Source organism: Anomalospiza imberbis, chromosome 2, assembly GCF_031753505.1.
Source record: "Anomalospiza imberbis isolate Cuckoo-Finch-1a 21T00152 chromosome 2, ASM3175350v1, whole genome shotgun sequence".
Classification (NCBI taxonomy): domain Eukaryota; kingdom Metazoa; phylum Chordata; class Aves; order Passeriformes; family Viduidae; genus Anomalospiza; species Anomalospiza imberbis.
In genome coordinates, this window is record NC_089682.1 from 28,592,133 (window position 1) to 28,607,474 (window position 15,342).

A 15,342-nucleotide genomic window follows, 5' to 3' on the forward strand; every position below is an offset into this window, starting at 1 on the left:
CTTTGAACAAACTAACCATAATGGTCTAAAATGCTTTTGTCTCTATCTCAGACCATGCTATCACAGAGACACACTTGTATTTGAGTCTCAATCATCTATCTTATCACATAGCATCACATTGTCCTTCGAAAGATAACCTTTCCTGTGAAAAACAGAAGTTCTTTGATGCTACTGAACCATGGCACCTTTCTCTAAATTACTGAAGAAAACTGTTTAACACTGCGTGTGAAAACTATAACATATTAAGAAAGTAAACATGGAAGTGGTTTTTTATGTTTTTACAGACTAGACTGGAGTTTCTAAACCACTAAAGTTTCCACATTAATTTAGGCTAAACATCAGTAATAGAAGTCCTTTATCATCCCAAACCAGACAGACTTTTTCTATCTGCCTTGGATGGGGTGGTTTTAATGGATTGTCCAAAGATGTCTGTAATTCCCTCATCAGAATCTGTGAAACTCTGATACTTCTTACTTGATGGGTCTTTCTACTTGAGGTTCAAGTCTCCTAGGGGAAGAAAGGAAGATCAGAATATTGCAAAAAGCCTTGTGACTTGGAAACTAGATTGGTAAAGAAAAAACATGCTGAAAATATTTTTTTATCCTTTGCAAATTCCTTATAATCTTGGGGGAAATACCTATCTGTGAGCATTTCATGAGAATGAAATTTCAGGAAGATTTAATGTTGTCTGGCTGTTATTTTAGGCTTAATGAACTAAAATGCAACCTCTGCACTAGTCTACACTCCTTCCTAAGTCATAGTGCCAAAAATAGCAGCTCTCCTAAATGCACCCTCTCATATTCAATTGAAGCTTGTGTTACACAGATTCAAGCATCAAAAAGGGGATTAGTTCAATTCTGATAAAGCAACCTAACAGTTTACAGAATAAGTTGGTTGAGTAAGGAATCAGCCAGTAGCTTAGCCATTTTCAAACCTAAAAGAGTATATTTTCCCCTCTCCTGCTCTCTCAGAGACATTATATTTCTCGTGTCTCAAACTGGGGGAAATAAAACTATTCTACTTCTAGCTGTCTCTTTCCACTACTTTTCTTTGTTCATTCTTTTCAGCCAGAAAAGGAGATAAGTGCTGAAACTATAGTTATTCCAGCATCAGCCCAGTAGCTGAAGTGAGACTTATGAAGGTTTCATAAAATAATTGAGAAATCCTGCTATGAAAATGTTAATATTTCCACCTTTTTTACCCATATGGAGGTACAGCATTCTACTCATAGAATTAACCTGTTAAACACAGAGACCACTGAAGAACAAGCAGTATATGCTATAAATTCTATACACATGAGGAAAATATAAACCATAGGATAAGTTTCTAAATCGTACAGTACTTGCATTTCCACTCTTGGTTTAGGCCCCCTCTTGGAAGCACTGCCCCTCTTTTCATTGCCTTGACTCCTCTGAAGCCTTGAAGATGTCTGATCTCTGCTGGGTTCTTCAGAGAACCAATGAAGTAAAAATAAAATGTAAAATATATCTATTGAAAAAGAAGAAGTGCGTACATAATAAATCTGTTAGTGAAAGGCTTCTGCCCTTTCCTCCCCGTCTCTCTGAAAATTAATGAAATTTGTGACTCTCTCACCTACCCACACCTGTTGGTTTTGATTCTGGTGGGAAAGAGACTGGGGAGGGCTGCCAATCACTGATGAATATTTACTTGCCAGAAAAATGTGTGACTGGTCCTGAAGTGGGGGCAAGAGGTCTGACATTCCCCGTACCTTCCCTAGTAGTGTTTGGTGGAGTGCATACACCTCATCATGGGATGAGGGAAGGTGCTGCCTGGTAACCTTCCTCATCCCTTTCACAGCCCTACACAGTCTTGATGTGGCTGCTAAGTGTCAAGTCCCACAGTGAGCCCACAAATCAATGGGTTTTAAATCACCAGAGGCTCTTCTGCCTTCAAGGAGTCAGAGGTGTTATATTAAAATATGCAAAAATTACCTTATCTTCCTTAAGTCAACCCAGACCTGCAACAGATAAACTAAATCATTTCAGTTGGAACCAGTATATATTTAAACTTATAATTGTGAAAAACACTTGTCTTGTATGACCACAGGGATCATCAAAAAATCTGTCAGACTTGCTGCAGTAGCTGTCAATGAAAAGATGGGGAAATAAAAATATCATGGAAATTGAAAAAAATCAACACATTCAGAATATTTAGTTTGTTTAGGAAAGTTTGGATCAAATAGCCCAATTCTAATTACCTTGAAGGCTTTTTTCCTTTTTTCTGTACACTACTAAATCAGAGCAGTAGAACAGTAACTAGGATGGAAATAAATTATTATTGTTGCCACTGTGTAATAGTTTAACCTAAAAGAGAAAAACTATTACTCCTATTATATTTATGCTCCAGCTAGTCCTTTGTAAATTTCCTAGCAACTTACACATGAGTTTGGCTGTCCTGAGCTTTATATTTACAGACAGTAAAACTAATGAACAGAGATGAAATGTCCTGTCCAAGGGCATCCAGGAAGTCACTGATGGGACTGGAAACCCAACCAGTAGCTCTCCCAAGATATACGTGCAGTTCCAAGGTAGCTCATGGGTTCAATAAAATTTTTTCACTCCCTGGTTTAATTCATTTTACAGTGCCACTGCAAATTTAAGGGAAGAGTCAGGGACTCCACATGTGGCTGGGGAATGCAGCAGCTTTGATTTAAATAAGATTTAATTGCCATGGCATTCTTAATCCTGTATGCCCACTGTCAGCCCTCCAGGGCATGATGCCTGTTTTGAAAACTCAACAGCAAAGGCTGGATCAACTGACAAACAGATCATTGCTGGTCATCAAAATAACTCACATCTGTAAAGGAGAGTTGGCTTCTGATAGAAGAACTAGGAATGGCCCTTCCTCACCGTTTTAAAACCATTACTTTTCTAGATTTGGAGTAACACTGAGACCAACTAACACATTTCACCCTCTTTCCAAATCTTACTACATCTGGGTGCATAAGAGGACAGCAAGTACAGGGCATGGTTCTGGCATAAGTTTGTCTTGCAGAAGAAACTATTATCTAACCCATGTGTACATCTACACCACCACTAAGGCATGTGCCAGAACCCAGTACCCAAAACTGGACTATCTGGCACCTTCTGGATGCAAAACAACAGCAAGACTCTCGGGATCAGGGTCTTTACGTATTTATCCTTCTGGTTTCCCTTAAGGTTGAAAGCATTCATATTAAAGCACCTCTCTTTGGCAAGCGCCAGTCATTACTGAAGAATTATGCTGAAATGCCTCCCCAGCCAACCCCTCAAGCTGCAGGGAGAGAGCAGCTCTCCCATGTGCTTCTGATCCAAATTCTTCCCTCTGGGAAGTTTCCCAGGACCCTCATTGTTTTGATTAGCAGAATGTGTCTCTGCTAGAAGGGCTGATAAATGAAATTGGATTTTGTAGCAGAAAAAGTAGTTCCTGATTATAGTAGGGTGAATAGTTCCCTCTCTTCTTACCATGTGCACACTGGCAAGGCTCTCGACTGGGTACTGAGCATGTGCTGAGACAATCTGTTCTTTCAGCTTTCTCTTACAAAAAGATAGTTGGTTTTGGTTTCATTGATTTCCCCTGCTTTTGTTCATTTTCCTCCTGATTATGGGGAAGCTTGGCAAGAAAGAAGGGTGGAGAGAAAATAAATGGGGTCTGAATGCTCATAAAGAAATGCCTGTACACTTGGTCTTTGTAAAAATGTGCACCTCTCCACAATGGAGAAGAGAGACAGGTTGTTTCACTCTTCTTTGGCAAGACACTCAGCAGGCAAAATCAGCAAAGCAGACAAAGCTTCATACCGATTTTAACCAAGGACTTTATTCTGTCAGCCAGGTGAAGAGCCTTACTAATGTTTGGGCTCGAGTTGCTGTAAAACCTCTCCTTTTGCAAAGAGTGAGCTCTCGGATTTAGCAAAGCCGTGTTATTAATAAGCATCAGGGGTTTAGAGAAACAAAGGCTGGAGGAGGGGAGAGGGAGCCTTATTTTAGGAAGGGGGCCAAGAAAGACAAGATGTTTAGGAGGGGGAAGCATTGACACCCTTGGAATAGAGAAAGTGTCGAATGCCAGCTGCAGAGCGCCTCAAAGAATGGGAGTCTCCGATGCTTTTGTCTCCTTATATGGTAAAATGATTGCGAGGGGTTTCACTGGGCTGGGGAAGGCAGCAGCCTTTCCACACACGCTGACTGCAGAGCTGCAATCGGCGGAGCCGCTCTTTGCTGGCAGTAGAAAGCCCCAGCTGGCTGCACAGCTCTCCGCTGCAAGCAGGCCAGTGTGCTCTTTGCACATTTGTTAATGGATGTGACCCCCTGTCCCCGGTCCAGGAGGTGGCATTAACTGCCCGCTACTGCTCTGTAAGTAAATATCCCTTTTTTCCCCTTTCCCCCCACTACCCACAGAACATATCTTTGGAGGTGTCGCTTTAAACAAAGGGTGCACAGACGAGGAGAGGGTTGTTTAATATCCCTGTGGGTTGTTGGGGAAGGATGCGAGGAGAGAGATTGCTGGTCCCCCTTTCTCCTGAGTGCAGGGGCAGGGGTGTGAAGAGGACAAAAAGACAAATTTCTTATCATAGCAATTATTGCGGCATGTCCGTCAGTAATGTGACACATCAGCGAGCTGATGAGGCGCCGGGTCTTTTCATGTGTAACTATTTTTAATGACTGTATTGTGCTGCGTGTGTAATCCACCGGGGAGGTGATAAAAAGTAGAAGATGGGGTCTTCGATTCCTTACACCTCCGTGCACTCCTGCTGCCGAGCTCAACAAAGGAGCATTTTTGTACTGTAGCGAGAGCAGATGCACACGAAACAAAGGTAGCCTCTCCTCTCTGCAGGCAAACAGCGTGGATAGATTGTGTATGGGAAAAATGGGAGCCATCAGCATTGTATTTCTTCTTTTTATGTGGAGAGAATAAATTAGAGTACAAATCCCAATTATTAACTCTGCATTCCTTCTTTTTGTGCTTCTCTCTGTGTGCATGTGTGTGCAGCTACAATAACCCAGTCCTTACTGTATGCTAACCTGGATTTCTCTGTGTATGTAATAAAGGAAATACTAACTTTTGTCTGCATTGATGGCTGTTCCAAACTTTTTACTCCCCCCAAGGGATATGGCTTTTATTTAGTTGACCAAATACCTGCATGCCCCAGCTTTGCTGAGTACAGAAGACAGCAAATGTTATACAAATATAGATACCAGCAAGTCAGTCAGCCCGTGATTGCCACTCCCCTGACTCCAATCTAGAGGTATATTAACTAAGATTGCTAATTGACATTGAGATTTTCAGGGTCAGTAGCTGTAACATTTATTGATGGTTATGTGTATTTATATGTTGTCTTGAATAGGAATTGTTCTAAAAGGGAGCAACATAAAGTTATATTAGATACACAAATTCATCCAAATGTGAAAGAATGCTACAATTAAGGTTATCTATGGGTTTCCCAGTTCATAAATTTATGGGACTTCCAGCTTTCTGGCCAGAATCTTCTGTGCCTTTAATCAGACAGATGGTAAAATTTAAACATGATTGCTTCAGGCATTTGGATATGGAAAGGATCTGTTGGTATGTTGGTCTGTTTTGTGCACCTGTAAGAATAACTGGGAAAGGATGGATTCTAAAGGTTGCTTTTTCAATAAAACCTGACCAATTCTTGGTGACATATAGAGATTTTTTTTTTAAAAGGATATGAGTTGCTCTATTGATTGAAAACTCAGTTCCTGACACAACATAGCATTACTATCAAAATCTGACCAGAGCACCAATAAAACTGTCTTTTACCCTAATCATAGGGTAAAATGATCTCTGGCTTGTGAACCAACATGTAATTGAGGTGAGTGGGGCAGCTGAAAAGACATTAAATGATGTTGTTGAGGAATCAAATTTGTAAAAGTAACCTGGGGTTCCCACCTGACATCTCCATCTAACTAGCACACCTGAGGCTAGTGGGTGGACCAGTTCTTGTGGTCTTTTGAGAAAGCCCAAGATGGCAAAAGTGCTGGGATAAAATATAGTTAGTTTTGGTTCTCACCATTCTGCCAAATGTGCTCCCACGGAAATCAGCAGTGCTACATATGCAAGCACCAAATAGTCACTTCAAGGTGGTTTGGATTTACAGGAAAATACTACTAGTTTTTGTGAAATCACTGTTATCTCCCAGCAGTGGCTATATTGTGTCAGATATTGTTTGTCCATGTGAAGTTCCTACCACATAGAGCATGCAATAGTGATTCCCAACTGAAGAACTCCAGTACAAATAATGATCTGTTTCCCACTCCTTAGAGAAGTCTAGGGTTAGCACTTTCCCTGAAATCACATCTTTCCTGTCCATACAGGCATCAGCTCTCCCAGATGGCACACCTTGCATTAGAAAAGAGATCAGACAACTCCTTTGCTCACACACAACACAGTCTGCCAGGATGCCATCAGGCTTTGAATGTCAGAATTCGAAAAAAGAAAACAACCTCAAAACATTGGTGACAAAGTACAACTTCTATAATTGTAAGGGTTAATGACAGTTTCTGCTGCACTGCACTGCAAATTCAAGGTTTCATTCCAAAAGAAGGGGATGAGGAGGGCTGCAAAGACCTATATTCACAAGAGACCCATGGCTCTGTTCTCCAGGACATTGAGCTCTGAGCCTCAGAGCCAAGAAATGTGTTACTTGCCAATGTCCTCACATCCCTGCCTTGCCTCATCTCACAGGGGCCAAGATATTTAGAGTTAAGGGAAGGTCAGATATATGTTGACACCATCAGCCTCAAGCATTCCTGTTGCTGCTGGCCAGCATGCTCACAGTCTTTCAGGGTCCCCACAGACTAGGAACATTCAGGTCTAAGTCTCATCCATGTTTCTCTGATGGGTAAATCAGTCCTGAGCATCTCTGGACAAACTCCAAATGGTGTAGTGTTGTAGGCAATCATCTTCCCTCACTTGGGTACTGCTTCACAAACTGGGGGAATCTCATCATTTGCATTTTTAGACTGATTAATTCTAATGGTGTTGTTTTAATATTTAATCTACATATGCACAGTTATTTGTGATGCAGATTCACCACAAGTGAGAGTGTGCAGGGTAATGACAGGTTTCATGAAAATAAATCTTGGATACATTGACAGCCACTGAAGCATTAACATTTAACAACATTAATTAGCTATATATAGACAGAACTTGGTTATAAACCAGTAGAGCCTTCTCCTAAGGATGAAAATCAAAATACTCATGCCAGATAATAAAGTTAATTTTGTTCCTTTTCACATACCCTTCTATATTATACTGGATTATATCAACTAGGATGCTGAATGGTCACTGTGTATATAATAATATGCCATAAGAAGAATACAGGTGAGCATAACACTGACATAAGCATATTCACCATTCCCTTTAACAGAAAATTCCTGAATTTGAAGTTTCAAATATATCAACCACTGCAGAGAAAGGTCTAAGGTATCACTCTGATGGTGTGAATTAGTTCTAGACCCTCAGCAAGCATAAGGGCTCAAAACCCACCACTGTTTCTTCATTTCATCTTGCATAGTGAAAGCAGCAAACTGCATAAAGCTATGAAATACCTGCAATCATTTACATAGATGTATTTTGTCATTGCTCTGAAACACCCTTGAGATTTAGAGCAGAAGTGTCTTCAGAGACCAGGATCTTGCCTTTGATGAATTCCACCTTCCCATACTATGCCATGCAGCTCTCCATGTGGATTCAACATGCTCCTTCTGCAGTTGGAAATAATCTTGCCCACAAAAAGATTGCCTATGTCCATGTCATCAGGCTCTCTATGTCTTTGTGCTTTCTTCTGTATGTCTCATGCACCACAGGTACTTTGGCTCAGCCTTGGTAGATGTACTCTTTGCTCTCTGTGTCCAGTCTTCAGCCACAAATCCCCCCAAAACTGGGCTAACTGGTTTCACACAGGTGCAGTTGATCTGGTTTGCCAAGATGTGCCCAGCTCAATGGGTGCCCCAAGGTTTATGTAGCCTCCTTTGTCACATTTTGGAAGGCCACAGGCATGGCAGCTGGGCAGGGAAGTTTGGATACTTCACAGCCCTGAGGCATTCACTGCCATAGCAACTTTTTACAGCAGCTGTAAGACGTGCATTAACTGATTCCCCCAAACCAGGCGTGCCAATTATCTTAGGCACAAGGGGGATTTGTGGTGTTACCTCACTAAACAGAACCAGAGCCGTGCTGCTAGAGGACAGAAAAAATAACAAAGCATTCTTCTTCCACAGAATCATCCCAACTTTTCTTCTTTCCTTTCTTCAAAGAGGGAAACATAGGCTATTTGGGACATTATTCTGATTTTGTCCCCTGGGTAGTAGTATGTGGGATTTCAAAAATATAGAAAATTTGGAAACATGACTGCATGGTAGCACATGGCATTACTGGGTATTTTTATCTTAAAGGCAAATTTCTCTGAGATTAGCAATGTTCCCGTCAATAAGAGAAAGCAATCCTTTTCTGGAAAAACAAACCTTTGTTGGAGTTTAGTGTCTGTAGACATTTAGCTTATACACTACATTTGCAGGATAGTGCCAGAAATAATAAAAAGGTTTATTAATCTCACACCATTTTTCTCCTCTATAATTTTCTATTAGCTGCTTAAATGCCTTTATTAGAAATACAAATCTTTATGCTTAAGCAAGATCAAGTACTTGACCTTTCCTCTGAACAAGCATTTGCTTATTTTGCAAGAGAAAGGAGGACAGCAATTTCAAACGGCTTTAAAATAGAAAATAAAAGCAAGCCTTTTTACTTGAACTGTGCTCCTCCTTGCTGTGGCAGATTTTAGTCATGGTCTATGTTATTTCAACACTTTTCTTTTGTAACTGAAATGTGTGCAGGGTTATGGGTAAGACCATAGACCCTCCAGTCATTTCAGTATCAGTCTGAGATAACCATGGAGCAAACTCTGTGGGGTACAATTTCAAAGTGTTCAGCTCTTCTGTGGCATTTGTGGATATTACCACTTGTTCTTGCTCTACCACTGCTGGATTGGCTCTAGAATGGAGCAGTTCTTTATTGACTGCCAATCACAATAAACCACAAGAAACCACAAGTGGAGTGTTCCTTTTCCACTGCTGTAACTGCAATTACTTTAGCCAGATGCATGAGGAACCTTGCCACACAATAAACATTTTCTATTTTGTTTTTTTTTTAATTATTTATGTTCTGCTGAGGAATACAATTTTACCCAGCACACTATCCACTTTCCAGTTCATGACAGGCTGACTGTGTAATCCAGACAGGAACCGGGTATGCTTTGGTTATCTGCATATGTTAATGCAGTCTGTCTGGTCAGAAAATTTCACTAAAGAAATTTAAAAAAACTCTAAAAAACGAGATCAGAATGTTATAACATACATAAAATAAGTCAGCCATTTCTAAGGAAGGTGAGTCCTTGGAAAAAATCCAAATATAATTTTGAACAATATTGTAAGGTAAATTCATTAAAAATGAAACATTTTTTCTTTAAATAGCTTTTAAAACTGAGCATCTAAAGGCATGACTGGGATATTTTACTTGGGATCAATTTTTTATTATCTTTTGTTATTACTATTATTTTCAATATTAAACCAATTTTCCTGGATTTTGATGAAGATAAAGTGGTCATTCCTTATTTTTCTAAAGTAATTTAAATAGAAATAAATTTAGGTTTCCCTCTTTTCTCCTTGCATGATCTTATGGTCTGGTTTGGAAAGATGCTTAGGTCTTCCAAGAGTGCTTTCCTGTTACTGCAACAGGATGATAGATAATGAATGTGGTAAGAGCAGCTAAATTACAGGAAAAAAATCACCTCTTGCCAGAAAGACCAGGATAGTTTGAACTGTCAGTTCATGGTTGTAAATAAATCTTTTCGTTTTAGCCTTTGGAGCATTAACATAAATTGTTTCCAAATGCTCTCTGCATGGCTCATGTCACTGGAGTTGCCAGACACAAATCTTCCTTCCTCAGGGGAAGAGAAATAAACAGGTAGAAAATTCTCCATGTGTACTGTTCTTCTGGAAAAACAGTCAGGTGGGAGAAATGACTGTACATCTTGAAGGAAGACTTTTTGTTTCCTATGCAGGTGGCTAACACAACATACTGATCCAGGGGCACATGGAGAGAAAGCCTCAGCACTACTCACCTACTTGAGTCAACAGCAAGTCCCCCTTTGGCATCTCCAGGAGCTTAATTCTGTGTCTCCAGATGCTGTTACAACAGGAGGTCAGAACTTCACTGAATAAACTAAACAACTCTTACGTGGTTTAGATAGTTTCCCTTGGCCTCTTTCTCTCTCTTGTGCATGTGCATCTGCTCCTCTCAGTGCTCAACACCCCCTGCGAAAAGTTGAGATGGACACAACAACATTTATTAGGCTTGCAGACATAGCTGAAGAAGCAGGCAAGGTCTGCTTTTCAGTAGTCAATAGTGTCATGGGATGGGGGAACACTGAATAATTTCTTAATGACATGATGAGCCCTAATATTTATGCAGTAATATGACAACTTTAGGAGTTGCTGCCAGTAAAATGAGACTGAGCCAACAGGGAAAGAAGAGGAAAGAAGCATAGATTTTGAGTCAGTCTTCTAACTTTTTCTTAATTTTCCTGCCAATTTTTACTTCCTGTGAGACACAGTGTGGGTAGTACTAACATTTGGCATAAGCTGTAGCTTCTCTTTTGGGCAGGCAACAGAAAGCTCTTTTCCTTTTGGAGAAATACTTGTTATGTCTGATGCTGTAAGAGGGAGACTGAATGGCAGAAAAAATCAATTCCTCCATGATTATGTTGAGAGCAATCTGAAAAAGCATAAGTATAGAATGACTACAGTGATAAAATGTAAAGATTAACCTTTAACCACAAAGAGCTGTAATAATGATGAGTCTCTGTCCCACAACACTTTATGGTCAACAAGTATCAAACACAAGAGAAAGAAATAGATCAATGGCAAGGAGGTTGAATTGCAATTTGTGTTCATTCACAGCTGTGCAAGTATCCTGTTTTGGTTTTTTTTTCCCATAAAGTCCAAAACAGTGCATAAAGCCTGCACTAAGCTGAACATGAGGGGATTTTATATGACAGAAATTAATGAACTGGCAATGTAAAGGATCATGTGTACAAAGTGTCAAGCAAAAATATTGCCCAGTACGATTTTATATTTCTTGATTGTAAGACAACAATGAAATGATTTGTTTGAAATTTCTTCTAGTATTTAGAAGATAGGACCCATTATTACCTCACATTTAATTCTTTCTGGAGCAGAAAAAGCCCTGTACAATATGCTCAAAATACCACATAGTAGATAATGAGATTCAGTCCAAGGCATGGATGTAAACAAACTGGAATTTTGGGATTCTTCAACCTGAATTCCAGTTTAGTGAATGAAACCACATGAACCTGAATTCCTAACTTTAAGAAATATTGGATCCAAAATTGGTCCCAGATCCAATAAAAGATTCACATAACTAAAGCCAAAATGCAGATCTTGTCTTTCAGTTTCCCAAATCTCTAGAGTTCTTCCTCAAATCTCAGCCAGAGCTGTCCCTGCATTGTCTTCATAGAGCAGAGTTCATCCCTAAATCTGTTTGAGATGTAGAAGCAAGGACTGCCTGTCCCTGCTCCTGGTGAGGGGGACAATCCTCTGGGACAATCTTAGAGCACCTTTTACAAAAGCAGATCTCTTTCAGGATTGGAGGGCTGTGCCCAGGTATTTTCTGAAATAGTGGCAGCAACTATTAAATAATTGCTGAATTATTTTGAATTGTTGAATTATTGCATTATTATATAAATTATTAAATACATCTATTACATGATGCTTACCTCTGCTCCAGTGAAATGCACCCAGAAGACAGTACAGCACTCAGGAGGGCGGGTTCTGTGACCAAGAGACAGGAACATCCACCTCTAAGGGAACAGCCCTTCTTCCAGTCACAAAGCACTTCTATATTCTACATTTAGCAGCTTTGGACAAAATGGTATAAACCTGTAAAGGAATCACACTCTATAGTTTTTGCTTTTACACATCTGCAGAAACTGCAGAGAAATGTTTCACTCTCCAGTATCACACATCTACTTTTAAATCAGGGCTAGAAAGAAGTAATTCCGAAGAAGGGTGACAAGTGCAAGTTCAGAAGTGGTTTCTGCTCACATTTTAAGTTAGCAACAATGCACATTAAATAGGCAACAAAATCCTATCATTTGGAAAAAAATGCCTAATATAATCAGTAAAAAGTACAGATTTCTGTCCTAAGTACAGACTATTTGAACAAAAGCTATCACTCCTCTCAGACTTAGTCATACCTCTACACATATAATTCAGTGTACATTGGTCTGACTCCATTCATTTTGCTGAGATTACTCCAGAAGGAAATTAAGTCCTGACTAGTTCTTTCCTGGGAAATATAGGTTAGGGGTGTGAACAGGCTCAAAACTGAGAGGAAAATCCATGATCATCTTTTAAATATTCTGGTAAAGACTGCAGGTGTACTTCAAGAGAAGACTAAGTTGCTGGAAGCAATTGTTGAGGAAATGTCCCTTTGTATTGTCCCTGTTCTCCTGCCTTATACTTCCATTGCTAGCTGCTGCTGTTGGAAATGGGCTACAGGGGAGTTTTGGATGGTCATTGTGCTTCTCTCTCCAGCATTTCTTCTTACTTTCTGTCTTCTTATCAGTCCTATGATCCTCTCAATTCCTTAAGGACAAAGAGCACCCTACATGCTCCCAGTTCCCCTCTGGGATAAGAAAGTTAATTAGTTCCTAGACCATTTTGAAGGCCAAAGCAGTTGGACTGCTAGTCCTGGGTTGTCAGAAGCAGAGATGACCAGCTGCCAGGATTTGTGCTTCCCCCAAGCACATTTTGGGGTTTGCTAGTTTGTCTCTCTTCTTTAGTAGTTACTTGGAATTCATAAGAGTTTCCAGCAGTTGAGACATCACTTACCTGCTTCACACATGTAAAAGCACTCTCTCCTCAGTCTGTGCCAGTCACTACAAAGTTCAGCAGTGGATTGATCATTTAAAAGAAAAAAAAAAGTTTTCTAGTCATCAAAATAAAGTTTGTCCATTCAGACAGCCCTAAAACCTTAATCACATCCCAGCTAGACAGAATGAAAGGTAATAATAAAAACTGAAATCCTGGAGGAGAACTCAGGATTTCAGAATGCCCTATGCGTGGCTCCCACTGCCAGAGGGAGAGGACAAACTCCAGAAATCAGAGACCTGTGCCAAGAACACTAAACAAGTAACATTTTGTTTAAAACTGAGAGCTGAAGTTGGCAAAAGGACTGCAGCTGCTGTAAATGTCACTTGTGCATGAAAGACAGAGGTAGCCACTTAAGCTATTAGTACTCAAAACATTTAAGGATTTATAGATCAGATGTGGCTTAAAGAGGAGATGCAGCCTGGCAGTGAAGATCATGGAGTCCTGGCAGCATGTACTTTCTGCTTGGGAAATTCCCTTTCCTAAGCAGGCTGCTATGCCCTGCTCCAGCTGTAACCTCCAAACAGATTTCAGGTGCAACACATGCTGCAAGCCTCAGGTTAAGAAAGAAGGTGATGACTCTAATGAAACCCAAAATAAATTGTCACCGGCAATAATAAATATTCATCAAAGGCATTTATGTCATCCTTGCTTGTGTGTGCATCCAGAAAATGATAGAGACGTAACAAAACTTGAGGAGCAAGCATCAATTGTCCCTAATTCAGACTAGCTGAAACATCATATACAGTTTCTTCTACTTACTTTTTCCCTTCCATAATAATTTTTTTACATTTGTCTGAGCCAGGATACCTGGGAGCGAACTCCCATTTGTGTCCCAATACACTACAGCTATTGGATAACTTCTTCAGCTGCATCAGAGGAGAATCAGATATATCCTACACCTTCCACCCTTCGTCCCATGCACGAGCTGAGATGGAGGGCTGGTGTCTGCCTGTGGGAGAATGATTGCCAGACACTGGCCTACTGAGAATGTAGAGAAGGAAAGTGCAGAAGTACATAACTGTGGTGCCTGATAGTCTGTGCATGACTGAAGTCTACTAGCAATGTAAACCTTTCTCTTGCCTTATCCAGGAGATGTTGCTTCTGAAGATTAGATGCCTCATCCTCTTAATGGACTTGACTCCCTCCATCCCCTAAAGAAACATCTTCTTGTTGCAGACCTATAGGTCAAATTCCATTTATAAATACCACAAGAATTCTTCAGGCTCAGAGTTCACTCCTCCCTCTCATCATGCTGGTGCACGTAGTGCTAGAGCACTAGGTCTGGCCAAAGATGGATCAACAGATGGCTAATTTAGATGGGCTGCACTGCAACATTTATAGCCCAGTTTCTTCCTATTGTGTTCATTTATTTGACTGAAAGCTGGATTAAAACTGAGGTACATAAATGTGATAAACAAGAATTGATAAACCTTTCCTGAGGAATTGGGTTTAGTGTAGCTCAGTCTGACATGTGCCTGTTCCTGTCTTTGTGGCAGGATAGCTGGACTCCAGACACCAACATGACTGAACGCTTTGATTGCCACTACTGCAAAGAGTCTCTGTTTGGTAAGAAGTACATCCTGAAGGAGGACAGCCCCTACTGTGTGAAATGCTATGAAAATCTTTATTCCAACACCTGTGAGGAATGCAAAAAACCTATTGGCGCTGACTGCAAGGTATGTTGGATTTGTGTCTTGTTACAGAAATCTTGACAGAGAAGCCAAGATACACAGCTCTGAGATCTGAAGGAACAGCCTAACAGCTACACAGGGGTTTGTTTTGATGGGAGAGCATGTTTTCTGGACCTCTGTATCTGTTTTGTATTGTTTCACTTGGCAAACCCTTCTTTACCCGGCATGGTCATAGATATGCACGTCTGTAAAGCACAGAATGGTCTGATGCTCTGATGTAAGAAATTCTCTTTAATTCATTGGGTAAGCTTTTCCTCCGGGCCAGCTGGGATCTGAAAGGGTGACAGAAGCTGGTTGTGCCTACTTTTGGGTCAGAGGGAGTTAAGCCACTGCTGGCTTTGCAGTGACCACACTTCTGTGGTCATCAAGAGACACACACTCAAGCAAAGGTGCTAACTTGAGGGTCACAGAAATCCAGCTAATGCTGACTCAAGCAATAAATCAGATAGAGTTAGAAAAATTAGCCTTTTAAATACAGAATGATGATAGTGGAGTCTAATAAAGAATGGGATGGACAGAGCAGAGGCCTTGCTTGCTTGAGTTATGCACTGCTACAACACATGGAAACACCTGCCTGGTACAGATTAGTTGTGACCACCTGTATTTCTTCTAAATTAATTAAAACAACTGGAGTTCATGCCAGTTTCAACCTGCCTGAATGAGGACAGAGGAGCCATCCAGCA

At 40.5% G+C, this 15,342-nt stretch overlaps 1 protein-coding gene across 4 annotated transcripts in view; it reads left to right on the plus strand.

Moving 5' to 3' along the window:
* FHL2 (four and a half LIM domains 2) overlaps nt 1-15,342 on the plus strand; it is a 38,263-nt gene that overhangs the window by 9,126 nt on the left and 13,795 nt on the right. Inside the window, exons 1-2 of one of the 4 annotated variants that reach the window (XM_068180294.1) lie at nt 4,174-4,349; nt 14,465-14,644. In XM_068180294.1, coding sequence (XP_068036395.1) covers nt 14,489-14,644 — 156 coding nt within the window. In that variant the 5' untranslated portion in view covers nt 4,174-4,349; nt 14,465-14,488. Of the gene's footprint in view, nt 1-4,173; nt 4,350-14,464; nt 14,645-15,342 lie in introns of those variants that run through there. The other 3 variants (XM_068180295.1, XM_068180296.1, XM_068180297.1) reach the window with 3 other exon arrangements.